The sequence below is a fragment of the Cygnus atratus genome, chromosome 11 (assembly GCF_013377495.2).
Source record: "Cygnus atratus isolate AKBS03 ecotype Queensland, Australia chromosome 11, CAtr_DNAZoo_HiC_assembly, whole genome shotgun sequence".
Taxonomy (NCBI): Eukaryota; Metazoa; Chordata; class Aves; order Anseriformes; family Anatidae; genus Cygnus; species Cygnus atratus.
Genome location: NC_066372.1, coordinates 8,398,411 through 8,420,807, shown reverse-complemented (window position 1 = coordinate 8,420,807; position 22,397 = coordinate 8,398,411). Strand labels below are relative to the sequence as shown.

General features: G+C 36.0%; 1 protein-coding gene across 7 annotated transcripts in view; it reads left to right on the top strand.

Annotated features, from left to right (window-relative positions):
• Positions 1–22,397, top strand: part of SCAPER (S-phase cyclin A associated protein in the ER) — a 230,997-nt gene that overhangs the window by 115,583 nt on the left and 93,017 nt on the right. For all 7 annotated transcript variants that reach the window (XM_035553931.2, XM_035553934.2, XM_035553933.2 and 4 more), the window contains 5 exons: positions 1,618–1,773; positions 4,638–4,780; positions 7,372–7,453; positions 8,687–8,839; positions 11,133–11,240. In XM_035553931.2, the coding sequence (XP_035409824.1) occupies positions 1,618–1,773; positions 4,638–4,780; positions 7,372–7,453; positions 8,687–8,839; positions 11,133–11,240 (642 nt within the window). The remainder of the gene's footprint in view (positions 1–1,617; positions 1,774–4,637; positions 4,781–7,371; positions 7,454–8,686; positions 8,840–11,132; positions 11,241–22,397) is intronic.

Here is a 22,397-nt window from a genome sequence, read left to right as displayed (position 1 = left end):
ATAAATAGAAACCTACAGTTAACACAGGACAATTACTAGAAAACAAGTGTTTTGCTACTGCCCTTCTGACTTCAATACCTAGTTTCGTAAGACGAGCACTAGATGCTTTTTATTTTGTTGGTTACTTAAATCATATTCTTCTGATAAACACTAATGCAAGAGTACATATATCTTCTTAAGACTAAAATTACGTAATGAGCATGTGTCCCAGCTGTGATTGATGCAGCTGTTCATCATTATTATGTGATGAGCACAACAAAGCTGATTTTGCTTTCTCACTCTTCCTGTCTCTTTGAATAAAGTAGTTTCCAGATTACCTAATTCAGTCTAATATACCTTTGTTATTATGTCATTACAATGGTGTGACTTCTATAATCATATTAACCAAACCACACTTAGTGTAATTCCCCAGCTAAGCAGATGTTTTAGGTATTGTCTATGTTCAGCTGTGTAAGGTCTGCCTTTTGAGATTCTTCTGTTATAGAAATAAAGGTTAATTGGGTCAGAAGCTTTAGAGAAATAGTAGCTGATGAGTAAAGCTGAAAGACCATGATAACCGTTCCTGCACATTTGCTTATCCAAATTCCTAGTGCTTAACTATTTACTGAGCTATGAAATTCATTCTGTAAACGAACTGTAGTCATTAAACAAAGCAAAACAAACCAACAACAAAAAATAAACAACAACAAAACCTTCCAACTTCTGTAATGTATTATTGTTTGACAGTTATCCTTACTACTAATGTCTTTTGTGGATTCAAACAAATAGAGCAGCAAACTGATAAATGAGAGATAAGTTACATAAAGTTTGCATTTTTCAGAGCCATATAAATTTCTAAAACATTTGAATTTTAAAGCCTAGAGTTGGCAAGAATTCTGTTCAGCTTTTATTGAGAAGTCAAAATATTTATTACCTTCCTGAACCTCAGTAGAAAAGCATATTCTTTGATATTTGTAGTATATTGATTAAAGTACTTTTAAGTAAGCATTTTTGTATGATATTTTTAAAATTTTATTCGTGTATTGCAGTGTCCACCTGTGGTTGAATAAAATAGTGCCTATCTTCATGAAATAGGCTGTATTAGTAAGAAATCTAATATTAAGACAGTGACCTCGATAACTTTCTTCTTCACAGTATGTGTATTCTCACATTTTGTATTCAGTTAGTACCCATACAGTTAGAGTTAAATAGGAAGACCTTTTGTATTCTGTTACCTGTTACACATTTATACGGCTGGGTCTTAGCATTCCACATTCTATGAATTGGAGAGAATAGACTACTAAAGTCTCTTTGAGAATATTGGGAATATTTTCCCATCATTTACCCAGTGTTTCTTGATTTCTGGTATAATTCAACTTTTTTTTTTATATATTCCATGGACTTGGATTCCATATATCCATTTTATTAAAAAAAAAAAAATTAAAAGGGGGGAGCAAACAAAAGTAGGAAAAAGACAAAGCCCTATGTTCAGCTTGGTTGAGCATTGGTTTCCAGACAATTCTGGAGAAATAACCTACCAAATTAATTACGAATGGATAATCAGCAAATGGATGGAATTCATCAAGAATAAAACTTGAACTTCACAGATCTTTTCCTATACTTTTTGATTATTTGCAGGTAAATGAAATTGCATTTATAAACACCTTGGAAGCTCAGAACAAACGTCATGATGTGCTGAATAAATTAAAAGAATATGAACAACGTTTAAATGAATTGCAAGAAGAGCGTCAACGAAGGCAAGAGGAAAAGCAAGCACGTGATGAAGCTGTTCAGGTATATCTGTAAGGTTGACAAGGAAATATGCATTTGTTTCCAATTTTGGCTGTGCAGTCTTTGTTTCTTTGTCTTAAATCCCTTGCTCAACTCAAGAGAGTATACTTGAGTGTGTTTCTGCTTTACTATGTTTCAGCACCAGGAGGGATAAAAGTAAGTCTTAAGGATTTCCTTTAAAAAAAGAGCCTGCATAGCTAAGGTCATATGGATGATTCATGCTTGTCTTAAACTTTTTTTTTAAAAAGTTACTCCATTATAAGAAAATCATGTTTTAGTAACATGTAAAACTTTGAGAGGAAACAGAAAAATGTATCTTATATGCCTATGATGTCATAATTTTTGTACGCTTTACAAGATCAGTGAAAACTATAACAGAAATGTCTTTGTGTTCCTGAAATCCTTGATTCGTTGTTGTTGTTGTTGTTTTGACTGTAAAAATTCCAATACTAAATTTTCCCAACCTCAAACATCTACTTTTTGGCACTATTCTCTATGTTAGAATCCAAAACGTGTTTTCTTATGTAGACTCTTCTCCTGAGATCATCACAACTACAGTTGGCCTGAAAGTTGAGTTTGCTTCAGGGCTTAGTATTTATCATTATCAGCTGATTCTATCTCCTTGTTGAAAAATGTGACCTGTTACTGACATTAGTTGTTCAGAAGCAATTTTTGAGACAGAAGGTACCCCAGAAGTACTGAATAACTTTTTTTTCCCTGAGCTAGAATCTGTTATTAAAAGTTCCTGGATTTCCAAGGATTGATTGTTACTGATGAAACGTACCTTTCCAAATGGTTTACCAAAAACCCCCTTGCTCCAGGGACCCTGTTTTTTGTAGTTACTTATTCTAGAATGGAGCTTTTCTGGAGTTTATGGGGCTTGGGATGTTTTTAATTCTTTCTCATCTCTGCCACAGTTCTGCTCCTTTCTTAGGTTACATAGGCATTAGGCTATACTGTAGTTGAAGTAGAACAAGCACTTCAGACAAGCTTTCAGTACTAAATCCTATTTATCACCAAACTTACCTGCCTGTATCCTTTCTGGCATACCAAGGATTAAGCTAATGCTTCCTGCTATGCTTTTTCCATACACACGTTGCGGTAACAATTAAGCAAAGCCCTAAATGTAAAGGCATGCCGTATCTACCCCTGCTGTCCTCCTCACAGGAGAGCTTTCCTTGCACAGTTGTGGATCTGGACCCATTCCTGGTATAACAACTTATTTAGCGGTTAGTGTAAATATGAACAAATAATTCCACATAAGCGAACTAAAATGAATCATATGAGTTCTTGGGCCATAAGTATGAATTTAATTATAAAAAAAAAAAAATCAAACCCCATCAGAATACAACGCTTGTAAACATAACTACTTCAAATGTACTGTAACAGTGAGGGGCTTCACTATACATACAACTACATCATTTAGAATCACAAGGGTTCTAAAAATTGCCTCTAGTTTCAGTACATATGGAGACTAGCCTGCTTCTGCTGATTTGCCTGAACAGTGTCTTTGACAACCTCAGGTATTTCACAGATCCATTCAGTAAAACCTAGTTGCTTCTTTCTGGCACCAAATTCTGCAGGTTCACACCTTTAAACCCATTCTTCCATCAGCCTTATTTTAATTTTTTAATTACAGGATCTGTTACAGTTGTTGGTTTTTTGTTGTTTTTTTTCCATCCACATTTTACATGCTTTTCTGTTTAGTGACATTGGTACCTAATTCAAAAAGTGCAAGCCATTCTGGTCCATTTTTAAATGCAGCCTTAAAGGTCTTTGTAAGGAATGTCCAGCACGAATGGCATTTGTTTTTTATGATGCACTGGGTGTATCCTATAGAACAGTTTGTATTCTTGTCTATTTTAATAGCATGGTTGTAAAGCGTGCTGTATCTTGTCTTATTTGTTTTATTGAGATGGAATAAAGTACAGGGCCCTCATCTAATCACGTAAAAGCATTTATCATTCCAGCAAATTTTGCTTTGTATTAATGAAACCTCATACTGTTACCTTAAAGGAAGATAGCTTTTTGCTGGAACAGCAATGAGTATTTACAGTGCTGGAGATGATGCAAGGAGTATATATTTAAAATAGATTGACATGTCTGTTTTTTATTTAATCTGTCATACAAAAGACTAATTTTACTGTAAGATGAGAATTCGAAGAACATGTAAAATATTCAGCTTTCTCCAGACTGTTCAGCTAAATTGTGTAGTCATATTTCCTTTCAGCAGAACTCAACCAACTCAATATGCCTACTCATAAATGTCTTAGAGTATGAGTTTTCAAATGTATTTTATTTTTACATTTGTTGCTGTTTCAAATATAGTCATTCTGTCAGGTTTACAATACCATGTATAATTTCAGAACTATACAGTCTGGAAAAAAGTAAAAATTGAGCACTGGGAGAATTGCATATTCAATGATAGAACAAAAATATACTGCAGAAATCCATTTTATTTTATAACAACATTTGGATAATATTTAAATTGTTGTTTAAATAGTCATGATTTAAGTATTAATATTCCGTGGGAGCATATTTTGTTTCTGTATCACCTATATTCTTGTAGATGTTCAAAATATTTTTCAGATATTTTCATTGATCAATTTGTTGGACTTTAGTGGACAATCATCTTCAGTCTGAGCAAAATATATGGCCCATTAATATGTAGCTTAGTTCATGCAACTGTGCTTTCAGTGTATGTTCAAACTTGTGAATATACTTACATTTGCATATTAGTCTTTTGTCTAATAGAACTGCAGTTCTTACTCCATTGTGAAAATAAGATAGAATTCTATAAGCAAGTGTTAAAATAGACTTATTTTTATTTCTAAAAGATAAGTTAGAATTTATTTTTCTTCAACCAGGAGCGCAAAAGAGCCCTGGAAGCAGAACGGCAGGCCCGAGTTGAAGAGCTGCTGATGAAGAGGAAAGAACAAGAAGCACGGATTGAGCAGCAGAGGCAAGAGAAAGAAAAAGCGCGGGAAGATGCAGCACGGGAAAGAGCAAGGTAACTTTGCCATAATTTTGTTGGGCACCTGTCCTTCACTGCTACTCTTTCAGGCAGACTGCAGCTTCTTTATATTAACAACAGTACCTTCTTCAGTCTTCAGGCGTAGTATTTTAAAAAGTAACATTAATAGATGTTCTTGATGAATGGTTAGAAAGAAGAAATCAAGTGAGTATTCATAAATTTTGTAATAGATTTTGATATTCCTTAGGTACATGCAAAATATAACATGCTATGCTATATTTTATATTGTTGACATTACTTCATCTTAGTTTTATTGCTAACAAGACCTTTTAACAATTTACCTTTTTCATATTTTAGTTTAGTTTTCAAAGGAAGCAAGATTAATGTTCTCGTGTTCCCCATTTCCTCCATTCTCCAGTAACTTGGACTTACTGGCATCAATATGAGTTCACCTTTTCTGTAGACACCAGAGACCACATTTATAAAGCATAAAGCCGGGAAATCAGGCTTCATTAATTCTGCTGCCTACAAAGTACTTGCTTTATGTTTATGCCCATAATCAGAAGTTCACAAAGGGGTTTCCATATGGGCTCTTCTCTCTGTTTCAGCTGAGCTGAACGTGAGGTGCACTGAGAATGAAGCATGTGGTTTGTTGGGTTTAGGGGGTGGCACCGGGCTGTGTGTGCTCTGTAGCACTTAGTTTTCAATTGCTTTGTATTTGCTACTGCAGTACTGTGCTTGCAGTTGTTTTTCTTTGCCGGATGCTGATTATATAGTGTTTTTTTCTTTCCTTTATTTTTTTTTTTTCAATTTTTGGGAAAGAATAGGAAAGGATGTGTGTATGGTGCCTTACAATCCGGTGATTCTGGTACCTCATAGTGGCCTCAGAGTCTTATGTCTCCTTAATAACAGTTCTGAGATTTCTCTGATGTAGTACTGTTAGAGCAGGATTCGAAGTGTACTGGGTCAGAAGTTGAGCGAGAAGATGATCTTGACAGGAAGCTGTCTGTACTGTCCCTTCTGTCTTTGTCTTCAACATAGTTTGGTGAAACCTCAGCAAGTATTATTTGTTTGTTTTTTTTTTTTTTCCTTCTGCTGGGATTTGACTCTTATCCTGAAGATTTGATACTTGCTTCAGTGAGTCATTCTTGAAATATCTGCTTAAAGTTTGTTCAGTATAAGCTTTATATATATGTGCATCTGGTGGTGATTAAAGCATGTGTATGAAAGGGTTAGTGTATTTAAAACTGACTTTAAAACCCCTCTGCTCTTATGGTACATTAACTTGATTCCAGTAAGGTTTTAGATGTAATTTCTGAGTGTTTTATATTCCAGAGAATTGAAATCCCTAATAAGTATTTTTTTTTCTTGTCGATAGAAATCATTAAAGTGTAAAATGTAAGCTAATCATGTAAGAAGTATGTGCTTCAGAAGGGCCTGGGCAGGAATAATATTGATGCTCTATAAATGGAAACTTGAGAATTTTGTTTCAAATATCATTGCATACTTTGGATTAATGTCATTAATTTGTCCTAGTTTGTAGGATTAAACAATATTTTAAAATGTATACTGAAAGAAGTAACTAAAATAGGCTTTGGATTTGGATTGTGTTAGTTATGATTTGTTTCAGCTCATGGTGTGAGTCAGGAGTTCTTTAAAGGCAAAATCAAAGACTGATTTAGTCTTTCTGTGTGTTCAGTACTTCAGTTTTTCTGTGTGTTCCTTGGGAGATTAGACATAAAGTACACAGTGCTTCTCATCTATCATCTCTTCTCCCCCTTACCCACCCCCAACAACCGTGGTATTTGGAAGAGTTCGCTTAGTGTTTATATATAGATAAACTTGTTTCCTTCCCTGTGGTCTTTCCTGTTGGCTTTTATATTTTGTGTTGGCACTTTGCTGGTGATGGGAAGGAGGATTCCTAGAAGTGAACAACTGATGTTTGAGGCGTGATTCAGTTTTTGGGAGGGGGATGTAGGGCAGACAGGTACGGTGAACAAAACCAGTTCCCGACTCTTCAGTTTTGTACAGAAGATAACAGTACGATATACGTATAATTGTTTTGCTGTCCTTAGGTATCTAGAACATTTGGAAATGCAATGTTTTAGAGCATCAATTTAGATATTAATCTTATTGATACCTGATATCATTTGGTGTTGGTCAAAGTTTTCTCTATATGTTTATGTATTCAAACATTCAGTGATCATCATTTTTATAAAATACACTGCTCTTACTGCTGCACGTTTTTCTTTGATTTGCTATTGTACTCCTCCCCTTTGGTTCACTGAAAATGGTCATTGGCTGCAGAATATTAATGGTGGCAGGGCACAACATTCAAGATTATTTTGCCGTCTTATGTTAACTACCATTGTTCTTGGTTGCTCTAAAGCATGTTCACAGGTACTGCTGCAAAGGTTCAAGTGCCTCCTTTTATTAAATTATCAAAAAATAAAGCATCTGTATTCTGTGTTAACTAAAGTGCTTTCTGTTCTCTGTCTTTTCCACTGAGCCACCTTCAGGTTCATTTTTTGGGATATTTGTTCTCCATTTCAAACATTAGCTTGTCAATATTAATGCATGTTTTATATTATTAAATGTTCCCTCTATATTTGTTATCTTTTGGTTAGAGATCGAGAAGAGAGGTTGGCAGCTCTTACTGCAGCTCAACAAGAAGCCATGGAAGAACTGCAGAAGAAGATTCAGCTGAAGGTATAAAAACATGCTACAGTTGAAAAATAAATCAATAATGTAGAATTTCTGCAAAATTTATGTATGTATGTTTTATTTAGTACAGATGTTACAGTATGCTAAGGTGTGTCCCAAATTATGTAACTTTACAATACATTTTTATTCATACTTTTGCTCAAAAACAGGACCTTGCGGTATAACGTGCACTGTGTAATTTGGAAAGAACAGGACTGAGCTCTGTTGAACTACATTAATTTCAGAGCTTTGAAAGTGAGAACAAATAAACTTCGACTTCCCTTGGAAAGTACACGTAATTTTGAGTTAAATCATGAGGGAAATCAGTAAGTAGGAACTCTCACACTGTTCAGTGAAGACTTGCCAGTCAGTCATGCAAGGTCCTGTCTAATGGCACTGAAACTGATGCCATCAAGAGTGTGGCATCTTCCGTGGAGGGCTCCAGTGATTTCATGAAAGAGACGTAAGGCCTTGTAGGTCAGGCATTCAGCTGAATTGACTGCCCAGTGAGGAACAAAGGTATCATAAACTTTGAAATGATCCACTGTTTTTCAAGAAAAGTAAACGCTTCTAAAATGATAAATCATATTTTTACGGTTCTGAGGTGGAACTACATATTGAAGTCTCACGTTTTGTTAAATTATCTAAATTTTTATTCTAGAATTCTTTGTGCACAAGTATTTTTTTCACTTGAATATTTTTATTACCTCTGATCCTGTTCTTATGATCTTAGGTTCTTACCTAAGGATCCTTACCTAAGGATCTTACTTCTGTTGTAAAATGCAGTTTTGACATTAAATACAGGCATATGCCCCAGTCTCTGATCTTAAATAATAGTTAAAAGTTTGCTCCATTCTCTTGAGGGTTAAGTATATGAGCCTCCTGAAAGAATCCAGGGAACTGTACCTTGATAGGTGCACTTCTGGAGTATTCAACTGAGAATAAAAACAGAATAACTGAGATGTTACATATAACAAAAAGATTTACAGAAGGTTTTGAAATAGGTGAGTTTCTATGAAATTCGATGAAATTGTCAGGTTATGGATTTATGAATTGATAATCACCTATAAAACAAAAATAATGCTGATTGATTTTTAAATCATAGCAGAATGTTAAAATCTCTGATGTGTGATGACTTAATGCCTAACCCCAACTCGTAACTCTCAGTATTTCTATGGACAGTTTAATACCTTTTGCTTCATACCATTTTTTTCTTTGCTTTTGTTACTTTGCATTCAGCATGATGAAAGTATTAGAAGACACATGGAACAAATTGAACAAAGAAAAGAGAAAGCAGCTGAATTAAGTAGTGGAAGACATGCTAATACTGATTATGCTCCTAAACTTACACCATATGAACGAAAAAAACAGTGCTCGTTATGCAGTGTAATGGTAAGTTGAATAGAGGGGCTACTCTCAGAATTGCAAGACTACCCTAAGCCTTGGAGCTACAAATTATGCTTCATCCTCAGATGAGAGTACTGCATACGTGCTGTACTTGTACTCTGCTCTTGGGAAAGTGCATCTTAGCTTGGATTCTTCTGTCTATAAATTATGTGGTTTAGGGAAGATTTGAAATAATTGTAGAATCACAGGAAGGGGAGTGTGGACAGTACACAGTTGCTAGCTCTCTCTTCTAAGAAAAGCAAAAATTAGGGATCATCAAATGAAGCTGGTTAAAAGCTGGATACAAAGCAGGTTTTAGAAACTGGGTACTTTGCTTGGCAGACCTCTCTTGAGACGTTTGGTCTCAACTGGGTGTCTCTTCTTGTGCCCCTGGCACGGTGAAGAAGAGGGAGACATCCAGTCACTGAGTAGGAAGGAGGGAGATCATTTCATGTTGATAATTGTTTTTACTGACTTGCATAGGCCAGGCATTATTGAACAAAATCTTACGTCTTAGCTAGGAAATTATATAAGCATTATTTCTCTTTAATTGCTGCATTAAGTAAGATTACACAGGATCACTTCAGGTAGTGCTGGAACAGAAACTCAGGGTTCAGCAGAGTGGAGTCTTGTACGTTCACTTAACGTGCCTTTCCAAATGAAAGCCCACTGTATGAAGTCAGAAGTCAAAATGGGATGAGAAGCCAAGGTGTTTTTTTTTTTTTTTTTAAGTCTCTTGCTATACTGCAAATCAGCTGGTAAATCATCATGTAATTTAAAATAAAGATGTTTATGTAAATTAGGCTGAGGGATAAAGTTCTGTGTTTGAGCTCTGAAAATCCGGAAGTCCACTCCATTGGCAATCAGCTGGAATTCCTCATGGTTACATGAAGAAGAATGTGCTGCTTCGGTTTTTTTTTTGTTTGTTTGTTTCTATTTGATTGTTTTTCAACAATTACTTAATTTACTGATGTAATTATTCTAAAACAGATTTTATAATTGGAACTGCTAAAGTTTGGCCATAATCAGGTCGTGAACAAAATAAAACATAGTAGTTCCCTGGGTTATTCATCACAGAGATCACAAAGCCTAAGATAGATGTTTTTTTTTTTAATAGACACGGTTAATACCCCCATCTCTCAGAATATAGAAATCCATTACGAAGAACTTTACGTATGTATGTTTACAACAAAAACGGTGTGATTTTTCTAAAGTTGAGATACAGAGCCATGCTTGAATCTTAGTGGTGTTTGTTCTAGTGTATTTTTGATTCGTCTGTGCGCTAAAAAAAAAAAAGGAAGAAAAAAAGAAAAAGCACTGTTTATATCGCTTTTATGGATTTTTGAAATCCTATGTGCTGCATCTTTATGCCAATTTTTTGCTGGTATCACCATTTAAGCTGCAGCATTTGTATCACATCTCATGTTAAAACAAAACCTGTGGGTTAATATATAGGCAGCTATGCCAGCCTTTGAGTAGGAATTAATTGCTGTGAAGAAGTCTAGACAGTTTGGGTTCTTAATGAGTAAAGCAGCAGTGAAAATAGTGTGCTGAAATAACCTAAAATAGTTCTTCAGAAATGAAAAAATGCATCATTTTTTCCTAATCAACATAGTTTGCTCCCTTAACTTGCTACTGGTGAAAGGGTATTTATTGCTCTATTGTCAGTTAAGTGTTTTCAGGTGACCTTCAATTCCAGTTAACATTTGTATAGAATCATAGTGTCATTGAGTTTGGAAAAGACCCCCTAAGATCATCCAGTCCAACTGTTAACGTAGCACTGCGAGTCCACCATTAAACCATGTCACTGAGCTCTATATCTACACATTTTTTGAAGACATGCAGGGATAGTGACTCAACCACATCCCTGGGCAGCCTGTTCCAATGCTTCACAACCCTTTCAGTGAAGAATGTTTTCCCAATATCCAACCTAAAACTCCCCTGGCCCAACTTGAGGCCATTTCCTCTTGTCCTACTGCTTGTTGCTTGGAAGAAGACACTGGACCCCCACCTCGCTACAGCCTTCCTTGAGGTAGTTTTAGAGAGTAATATATAGTTAACCTGGTAGTTTTAAACACATTTGTGATGAAATTCTATGTGACAAAATCAAAAATATTTTTTAGTAACACAAATACCATCGTAAAGATGTTAAAGGTAACTGATAGTACTTTAATTAGGTGGCAGATTCTGAACCTACTTCTGACAAATTGGTATATAATACATTTAAAATACTGTTATTTATAGATGATAGTATTATCAAGGGGGGAGAAAAGTCACTAATACTTCATTGTCATTACAGATTTCATCGGAAGTGTACCTTTTTAGCCACATTAAAGGGAAAAAACACCAACAAGCTGTGAGAGAAAACAGTAGTATACAAGGACGAGAGCTTTCAGATGAAGAAGTGGTATGTTGTGTAGTAACTCTTACTATTTTAATTTCCTTCTGGTTTTATAATGCCATCCAGCTGAGTAGCCTAAGAAAGTCTCTAAAATTCTTAGAAAGGAATGGAACTGTGGACATTTGTGTTAGCATGGGTTTAACAGTGCCTTTTTGAATATAGTATACTAATGAAAACGAATGAAACAAACTGTGGATTCAAATACTTAAGGCAATTGCTGTTTGAAATAGGCTGTGTATAAAACTGTGACTAATTGCTCTACTACTAATCAAAAGCTATTTTTCATATCACTGTATTTATCTTTTCGTCATAAAAGTCTGATGTGTTATGTTCCATGAGTGGTCTTTATTTTCATTCATTTTATACCTTTCCAAATAGTAAATATTCTTCACTGCTTTTAAATAAAACCCACTTCAGTATAGCTGTAAAATAGCTTACCCGTGAGGATGATCCTTCCAGATACTAGAACAGTCAAATACAAGTCTCCTCTAAACTCAAATGCTATTATTTACTGTCTCACCTTGGCCACATCTAACTTGTTAGTGTCTTGGACAATCCCATAGCTATTCCTTTCCCTTTATCTTTTGCTTCTTCCAAGTAGCTTTTGAGGAGGAAGTAAAGAATCTCACAGCGTCTTTTTGCAGCAGGTTTCCAACCATTCAGATGTTACTGCTCAGTACTTAAAGTACTTGCTGTCTTGTTCTTTCCTGCACGGTTCTTGTTACTATTTTCCTAGAGAAATATTCTCTTTACAGCTCATCACTGCCACAAGTACCTTCTTTTCTTTTTCAAAAAGCTTTGGAAAGTTAAATCACAGAGGTACTGAAATCCCTAGGGGCAGTTATCACTGGAAAAATGGAAAGCTTCTGCGGAGTTGGCATTTTGCCTACCCCTTCCTAACTTCAGTGAAAGTATACTTTCTTCTCTGTTTTTCTGCTCTTTTAGAGTGGTTAGTGGAATTTCTTTTGTATTGAATTCGGTTTTAGGTACTGGGTTTATCTAGCTGGACATAAGGGAGAAGCCTTCATACTGCATCTAGTTTCCTAGAAATAAATGTAAGCTGTGAGATCTCCCAGAATTCTTTCATGTCTATGCATGCACCAAGGAGCAGGCAATTTGTAACACTGAGGTTTCATGCAGCTACCTAGTCTTTATTTGTATCTAGCTAACCACTTCTGAGTGGTTCTTACTGTGCCACTACCTGAGATGAATATGGAGGAAAAAGATGAACTTTTCCTTTGGTCTGAGGGTAGTTATATACAGTTTGCAACATTAGATTTGGCAGCTTAACAATTCTGTCTTCTAGAAACAGGGATCATCTTATAACAGCTGCATTTGTCCCAGTCGGTGAAAAACAAATTCCACTAGAGGGCACAGATATCACGATTTTTGTCATGTCCAGCACCATATGCTTAAATGAACTGCTTTTCAGCAAAACTGAAAAAAAAAAATCTGCTGCTTTTTCAGCAATGTGAGCTTGAGATCAAGGTGAAGGTTCAGCGTATGATACTTTTTGAATGAGTTCTTAGTGCAGGAGTAAAAGGAGAGAACAGTTTAACTGAATGAACAGCCTGACAATTGCAAAAGCAGATTTTAAATATCCTTAATCCAGTTGGTGTGTAGTATTTGACATACTGGCAACATAACAGTACTTCCATTCTTAGATATATACATTTTTTAATTTGTATCTGTGTTTTAAATTGTCTGAGTATACAATTCTGAACTGTACTGTTGTAATCTGAAATTTCCTTGGCCCGATTCCCACCCCAGTTTTCTCTTTTACTTCTGTTCCTTGAAGACATGCGTGCTAGAGGTTTGGTTACTGTGAAGTAGAAAAGCTATTTTATTTCTCAGAGCAATCTGCTTTGTGTACCTTTTTATTCAGCACACACAGTTAATATCAGACTTTGTCTCCTCCACAAGTAAAAGCATTCAGTAACTTTAGGTAAGTTTTGAAGTACATGAAAACAAATTTCAAGAGTATCATGTAGAAGTAAAACTGCAGTCCAGTGAAGCACTTTAATATATTTGGTTAGTTATTCATCACTGTTTTCAATTTTTTAATCAGTGAAGATATCTGTAGTGAGAACACACTGGTACTACTTAAAGTTATTACTTGTCATCTGTGATGTCTTTTGATTATATACGTCTTGTCTGTGACCCTTCTTTGACGTAAAAGATTTTATTTATATCACCTCTGACCTAATAAAATTTCACCTTTAACCTTATGCACTTGACACCTCAGATAACTTACTCTTGATCTTTGACTCATTTTGTTTTAAGCTTGTTAAGCATAATAGGTAGCTGCCTAGAAAGAAATATTCTTTTATTGTAATCTGGCCATAGAATTTCTTCATTATTACTTGAAGGAAATTAAATGTATTTGTTTTGTCCATATCCGTAATGCAGGAGGTAAGATTTAAATAGCTCTTTAAGACTTTGGGAATTGATTTAAGTTCCTGCTTGTACAATATGCTTTGGTACAGTAAGGGGTTTTGGTGGTTGATTTGTCTGTAAGCAAAAAGTTAAAAGCCACAGCACTGACACTTTTTTTTCCAGGCCAGGTGGGTGCTAATTAGTTAATCTTGCCAGATTTAAAAAAATAAATAAATTATATTCTAGATTTTTTTCCTTTGCTATTATCTGTAGGTTCTTCAACAATTTCAGAGATAAAAGCATACTTTATACTGTAGCAATTTTCTTCTGTTCTGGAATTAAGCATATATTGTGCAAGTGCTGACAGGTAGTATTAGTTCTTAACCAATAAGATGAATTCACATGTAAATGTAATTTGTTTGGTGAAACGTGGAAAATAGTTTTGTTATGAATGGAGATACTAAAAATATGAAGTTATTTCTAAGACTGTGTGACAGCTTTATTTTATCTCTGCTTTTGGGACTTCCTTCTTTTGGGGATTTATCAGTCTTCAGCTGAAAAGGATGTAGATTTCTCTTAGAGCAAAATTCTGTTGCTTTTGAAACTGTGGTTATCACATGAAAGCAAATTAACTTCTACTCACTTTTTTTTTTAACTTTTAATTTTTTTAGTTTAGTCTCATAAATACATTCATTAAGGTAGCTGGTAAAGCTCTTTCAACAAGGTAGGATTTGTCTTTCCTTTGTTATGCTTCTGAAATCTGCAGTGCTGTCACTGCCCCATGTCATTTCACCGTTATCTTCAGGGCGGTAACAATGTCCTGCCCACATTCCCACTCTGTGTAGTTTTTGGCCCGCTTAAATGCAGCTTTTGTTCCACCAAACTTACTGCTTTACCTTCTTTTTACACTGCTGTTTTCTATCTCTATTGATTTCCTGTGCCCTGCCTTACCATTCATATTACTTTCAGTTCAGCAGAAGATGTAAACAGTGTGTGCAATTTGGTTTCATCGACAGCACTGGAATCAAGTTATGACTAATTTTTTTTTGCTGAATCAGAGCCTGTGGGAGACGCTGGGCTTTTCATACAAAGGCCACTAACGTGGCTGAAACAGTGCCCACTTAAGCACTAGGACAACATATGCTACCTGATCAGACTGAGGAGTAGGTCTGTTCAGGGACCTTCTGTGCTTTGCTCCCACCTGTAGCTCTTAGAGGATTCATTTTTATGTTCCTCTTCTTTCCTTTTTTTCTCCTTATCTGTCTTGTCTATCCTAGTTTGCTTTGAGAAGTACTCCTAACAGTAGTAATCCTAGCTTCCTTCTTTGAACTGTTATCCTATCTCTTCTCTCTATCTCCTGTCATTTAAATAGCATGGTTTTAGGGGATATTTAGAGTATAAATCATGTAATCCCATGCAGTCTATGAATGTTTCTAATAAGTGAAGGGTACTTCTAAAAACCGAACAAAATAGGTAACCTGGCAGGGGTTTGGTTAATTTGTATAAGGTGAATGCTGGAATTTAATGGAGGAATATTAAAGAACTTGTGTTTGCATATGTGAAAAATGTGTGCTTTTATTTATCAGGGAGGAAAACTGACTGTTTTATCATGATAAGAATGAAATAAATAACTTCTTAGAGATCAGGTCAAATGAAAATACAGTCCTGTGATGGAGAGAAGCAATTGCTGTCTGAAGATTGACAGCATTAAAATGTGAGGGTTTATAGAAAGGCATGACTGGTGGAGCCCACCCAGGTTCCTTTTAAGAAAAAATCAGCCCGATGGACTAAAGCTTGCTGTGCTGTGTGGGTTGTCAGGCTGGCTGGGGTTGCAGCGCAAAGGATTTCTGGCGTAGGTCTGTCTAGATTGTAGTGGGGTCTGATTTACAATGTGCCGAATTGCTCTGGCACGTTCCCCTGGTACAGACACTGTTACACTGGCAAGGTTGTTCTTCTGCCAGGATGTGGTAAGAGGCTGACTGCAAAAGCAGAGCTGTGCTGGTTCGAGTTCTGTTGCAGCCATGTGAGGTTTATAGCTAGTGCAGCACACCAGCCAAGTTGATATTGTAGGAGTTTTTATTCCTAAAAATTTTTTGGGGGTGCGGGGTTGTTTTTCTTTAAGAAGTCAAGCTGTTTTCTCAAAGTTGTATGCTGCTTCCAGTATTTTTTTACAGAAGAAATTACTGCAGGAAAGAGATGTGGGAGTGTTTTCATGCCTGACCTTTCCTCTTTTTCTGCTTATTTAAAAGGGATTTTCTTGTCTAGAGACTTTGTGATGCCTGGATTTTGCTGCTTTTTTTAACCTTTAGGTTTTTGTTAAAAATTAAATTCTCCGCCTTTGTTTTATTGCTTCAGCCTTAACATTAATGGGAAAAATGCTTTTCATTTTTCTTTCTGAATCAGTTGCTTTCAACTTTTTATACAAATGAACAGTGCTGTCCTATGAACTCATTGTGTAACTTTTCCAAAAGATATGATTAAGCAAAATGGAAAATGATAGCAGTAAAGATGACCAATTTTTTTCATTTAATCTAATAGAGGGGTTTGGTGCAGTTATAACTGTGTGTATGTGGTCTTTCAAAATTGTTATATAAGATTAATGTCTCTTTTTTCCTCTCGAACTTTCACATGTAAGTTAAATGTCAGCTTGAATTGTGTTGCTAAGGGTGTTTTTAGCTATCTTAATACTTAGTTTCACTTTAGCTAATGAAAGTTCTCAGCATTCAGCCTTAAGCTCTCCTGTCGTTGTTAATTACTCAAGGCTCTGGGCTAAGGCTTTCATGTGGCTCTGATTTTTTCAGCTATGAGCTCTGTGTGCTGAAGGTGTGCAGCTAGGGTCTTACTTTGCTGTGTATTTGCACTCCAGTCTCTTTCAAACATCTGTTACGACTTCAGTGATCAGTTACCAACACTGCAATACAAGGGGATGACCTTGACTCAGATCTAGTGGTATATAGTACTTAACTAATTTCTGAGTAATGCACTGGTACCTACACCTTGATCAAATATTGAACAGCATTGCTGTTTCTTTTACCCACAGAGTTAATATAGGCTCCATTGCAAATGCACTCTTTCTTGGTATCTGATTATAGTTTTCCAGCCACTATTTACTACTATTCCATTTTTTTCTTTTTTTTTCTTTTTTTTTGAGGGGATAAAATTCATGACAGAGTTGCAGTGCTGTGTATTCCATCCGGTGCAAAGGTTTTAAGAGGAGCCTTCACAGAGAGACTGGAGAACAGTGCTCTGGAGGATGTACTTGCAGTCGCATATACTAGAGGGAAGTAGCAGGTGAAAGCTTTGAAAAGCTCAGTGCACAGGGTGCTGTTACAGTTAATCTAGACAAGATAATTCGAAAACTTTGTTTACAGTAGCCTATTTGTCTTCTCTGTTGCTCAGCAGAAACAAAGTGCAAATCACCTACAAGTAAAACCTGCCCAGACCAATATAGCCTCATGTTCTCTTTTCTTTCCCCCTCTCCCGAGGAAGGGAAGATTTTTAGAGGGCTTGTGTGTGGCTAGAGGAATGGAATTAGGCCAAGCATCTGTGGTCCAAATTTGTTTATGGATCTTTCATACCTGTTGGATACCTGGAGTCCATCCAATACAGGAACTCTTGGGCTTCATAATTCTGCTGTGGATGCATTTGCCTAGAAGAAGCTGTCATGAGCTGTCAGGGAATTAGGAAGTTTCATCCATGATGCAGCTTGCAGAAGATCTCTCAGTACTCCATACATTGACTAGTTTTTTGTACTTTGAGCAGCAACAGCTTCTTACATTTAATATATTATAAAGTGGTGTTTTTCTTGGCAAAAATCTACATGATTAATTGTTTATTGGCTGTGTCTTTAACTGTGATAGATCATTGCCAACAGCTGCACCCTTCCTCCTTTTGGCTTTGATATCTCGAATGTTCACAGCCAGCAAGAAAAACTACTGCTGGCAGGGCCAACTGTACTCCCTTTTCCCCTTTCTCTTGCTTGCCCTTGCAGCCAGGTGACAGTGTCAGCGCCTTCCAGCTTTCTGCCCTAGTCTGCAGTGGTGCTTTTCATGTCCAGTGAGTGGAATTCTCCCTCTCTTGGAAGAAACAGCTTTACTTTGTCTTCTGCTCCCACAGCTTGAAATAAGAAGTAGAATGGTGTTGAAAATCACAAGGAATATTTGAACCTACTGTTCAGAACATTATTTGCTATATATGTTAGTGGCAGGCTGTCATATCATTGAATTTATGGGCAAGTAAGGTGACTAAAAGTACAGTTGGCCTGAGCAGTAAGAATAGTATTTAGTTTGGACATGCTAAAAAAGCAGTCCCTTACTTTAAAAAAAATATATATATTTATTAAACTGTAGAAATGAGTGGAAAAAAACCACTTTTCTAATGAAAGGCCAGTCTTCAGTTTTGAATGTATAAAAAAAAGTTTAACGCTCTATATGATTTTTTTTTTAATGCTCTACAAAGCTGGTGAAGGGTCTGGAGCAGAAGTCCTATGAGGAGCGGCTGAGGGAACTGAGGTTGTTTGGTCTGGAGAAGAGGAGGCTCAGGGGAGACCTTATTGCTCTCTACAATTATTTGCTCTCCTGTTTCTCTTCCTGAAAGGAAGCTGTGGGGAACCAGGGGTCGACCTCTTTTCGCAGATAAACAATGATAGGACTAGAGGGAATGGCCTAAAGTTGTGCCAGGGGAGGTTCAGGTTGGAAATGAGGAAACATTTCTTCTCAGATAGAGCAGTCAGGCCTTGCGATGGGTTGCCCAGGGAGGTGGTGGAGTCACCGTCCCTGGGGGTGTTCAAGGAAAGGTTGGACAAGGTGCTTAGGGACATGGTTTAGTGGTAGGTAGGTGGTAGGGGGATGGTTGGACCTGATGATCTTGGAGGGCTTTTCCAATCTTAATGATTCTGTGATTCTATACTGATCATCTAAAGCACATTCTAAAATAGAAATGGAGTGAATAATTAAAATACTGATTTTGAGAAAATGTTGGAATAGCTATTCATTTTTGTATGTGTTTCTTTGCATACAAAGCACTTGTCATAATTCTTATGAATGATAACAGGTAAATACCTTCCTTATTTTGAATCTTTCCGGTATTTGGGTTTGTATCATCACTTGTATTATAACAATATCTGATCTCAAACGATTATATTTCAGCATTAATGACTGTCATAGGCTATAACGTTGAAGATTTGAATTTTGCATTTGATATAACTCAGTCTACTTCAGCATCTGTTTTCCATATTAAATATTGTCCTAAGCTGTGAGGAAAAAAAATGAGACTACTGAGGAGTTTTGTTGAAGCATGTAATAAAATTGTGAAAAAATATTCCTGTGGTAACGTGATTTAGAATTGAACCTTAAAAATTTCCTCACAATTTGGCAAATACATCTTTTAAGTGATTATATACAAGTAAGAAACTGTTCTTCCTGGCACTGGTAATAAATATCAAAAACCTTCTAAAATTATATTCTGCAGTTACAGAAAATTGTTTATTTTGAAACAGGTAAAGAAACTCTGCAAGTTAATCCGAAAGATATATATGGGCTTCAGAATAGTTGCTTATAGATTTGATAGAATATATGCCTTATGTAGCTTACATTTGTACAGAATACTCAGTTTGCTATTGACTTTTTCATTAAAGTGGTAAATGAATAACATCAATTAAGATGTGATCTAAGTTGCTGCAAGTATTACTTAATAATCTTCCTCATTTGTATTATTTTACTATTGATACGAGAGGAAAAACAGAAAGTGCTGGGAAGTTCTGAAGATCGAATTTCAATAAATAGCTAGTGTCAGATATTTTTTGAGTTGCCTTGGTCTGCAGAAATGGGTTAGAAAACTTACAAGAATGCCTTTTCTTTCCAAACTTGTGAATTCAAAGTTGGAAAGAATACAGAAATAATAAGAATAACCAGTCTTAGAGTATTCTGTCACTTCAGCTTCAGTCCTGGCCAGGACCCAGAAATGCAGATGGGAATGAAAATGAAAAGTAATACAGAAAAAAAAAATTAAACTTTTCAGATTCTAAGAAGGTCATTTTGGCTCATTTTTGGGGGGGGGGGTGGAAGTCCAATAGCCAAATGGGTTTACCACTTATGTGAATTGGTCAGCTGAAACAAAATGGCAACGTAGCTAATGAAGCACTGGGTCATGTTTCATATAAAATGGACTATACGTTGGAAGGGTCAGGCTTTGACATGCATGTTGCTGTACAGAAGGATCTAACTGCAGTGCTGAGTTGTGGTAGCACAGGTCCCTCCAGAGCTTACAGAAACCAGCAGAAAATACTTGATATACTGTCTGATGATCCTGGCAACTCCTGTCCATGCCTGACTAGCTTCAGATGGGAGGATTTTCAGCATTTTCTTTCCCTGGCTGCTACTGCTACGTATTAGGGAGAATATTGTGCTTCATGAGAGCTACTGTGGAGCACTGTGTGCTCAAGAGAATACAGGATCTTAATTTATGACTGACCTACAGCAACAAATGCCAGACTGTCATTTTTTTCTCAGCTTGAGCAAATCCAGATGGCTTACTACAATATTGTGCTACCTACACAATCTCATCCTAGGCAGAATTCGTAAGATGACAAGGCTTATTTAAAAAGAAAAGATAGGAAAAATAAGTGTTGGTGTTATGTTCACTCCTAATTTGAGAACGAGCAAACTTTGTTAGGAAGAATTCTGTTTGGCACATCTTCCATCACAATTTAATAGTGCTACTATAAATGTAGTTCATATTTTGGTTGTTTTCTGTAGGTCGTTAAGATTTTACCACTAATTTAAATATACTGACTTAAGATGTGTTTATTGGAAAATGTTTCTTTGCATTCTCTGTTTGCTATTTTTTAATGAAAAGTAGTGTCCCATAGTTTTTGAATACCTTGGTGGTGTTGCTGTGTTAATTTTATCCTTGATCTGAGAACAGGGTTTTTTTCTTGTAATGAAGCATTTTATGTTATAATCTTCTGATACTGGAAAACTGCTTAAGTACAGAGCTTACACGCTTTAAGTCAAATTATAACGTACATTGACGCACGCAGCTCCAGACGTATGCAGCTTGGACTTGGCATCACTTCTGCAGCTGCATAACAAAATCTAGTCATATCACAAGAAGGGTTACAGTCAATAGGTGAAGTAAAATGAATAGACACAGATGAATATGGAAACAGGAAACTAAACAGTTATTGGCATTCAACAGGCTAGCTTTTGACTTCTTTTTTTTTTAGGGATTATGATTAAGGAATTTTAAGTGAGGATGTGAAAGAAAAAGTTGAGCGGACTGCAGTTTTTTGAGATACCCAGTGTGTGAGGAATGAGAAAACAGAAGACTGGTGATTGGAGAATGTAATGTGGCAGTAATGGGGACAAGCACTGTAGGTAATTTAGAGGTTTTTATGAACTGTCTTTCATGTGCCGAGACAGGGTTGGAAAAAGGCTTTAGCAAATGAATAGCAGTCTTGACACAGAAGTGTCAAAGAGATTGGGTAGGAAAATAATTTTTGGAGTTGCTTGTGTTCTGGTTTGACAAATACTGATATATGCAGCATTTCTTCTATCAAGGTCAGACTCATGGGTGGTGTTGCTGTAATCAGGACACAGACAAGAGTATTGGTCATGTGAATGGGTATTGTAGGAAGAGGGAGTCAATTAGAAAATTTCTTCCCCATCTCTTTTATTTTGTATAGATCACCAAGATTCAGAATCCTGCTTATGGTGTGGTTTTCCTTGTCCAATCTAAAGTGCAGTGTACTCAACAGTGTAATGTCTCAGCATTTTGTAGATTTGGTGTAGCTAGCGTTCATGGAAAAATTTTTCAATTATGCTTGTTTTGGAGTCTGAAAATTTTACTTGATTTTGGAGAATAATAATAGTAATTCTTTAATCCTTGGACTTGAAGCTTGTCCTGTAAGAAAGAGATTTAATTTGATGTATAGAGAAAAGTTTGGTTATAAGAAGTGCTTCATCAACTATAATTTATCAGCTTTAAGATAGGAAAAGAACTGGGTAGCTTTTCCTGTTTCAGACAGTTGAATGGGACTAAGCAATAACCAGCAAGAATGTGACTTCATGGGTGACCTTACTAGTTTTAGCTATATTATGGTTTTGGCAACTCAATTTCTCATGGAGTTTGTAGATGAGGTCCATCTGTTGCATTTGGAAAGTGTCAGGATTCTCAGTGACTAGAAGTCAAAACAGTTGAGATGCAGGAAGAAGAGAGGAAAAGCAAAGATGCTTTTGGTAAATAATCTTTTTTTATCATCTGCTGCGTTGAGGCTGCAGTTTTACATGTGCATTTGATGTCAGTTTCTATCACTTTACTTGTAAATGAAGTAGTGAAATTTTGTACAGAAAGTTTATTTTGTTTTAAAAGGTCTTCAGTGTTATATTAAAAATATTTTAAGTCTGTAAGACTCAATTTTAAAAGACCTCAAATACCAGCATGCATCTATACAGAGTACCATTAAATATCAAATTGTATATATTTATCAGATTACTCTTATGTAACTTATACTCTTATATAGCTTTCTCAGTTAGAGAGTCTCCTCCTCAGAAACAGGTACAGTATACTTTAAGGTTTTCAAAAATAACCTTTAATTTAGGTGAACGCATTCACTAATTCACCACACTGGAGGGAAATAGCAGGAGCATTTCTACTGTACTGCATTATCGAGCTATCACCATACAAGAATATATAGAGGGACATGTACAGATCATCGTGAAGAAATATACCAGCATTCAATTCCTGTTTCCCTATTTTGCAGCCGTACGTCACAGTGTAGTACAGACC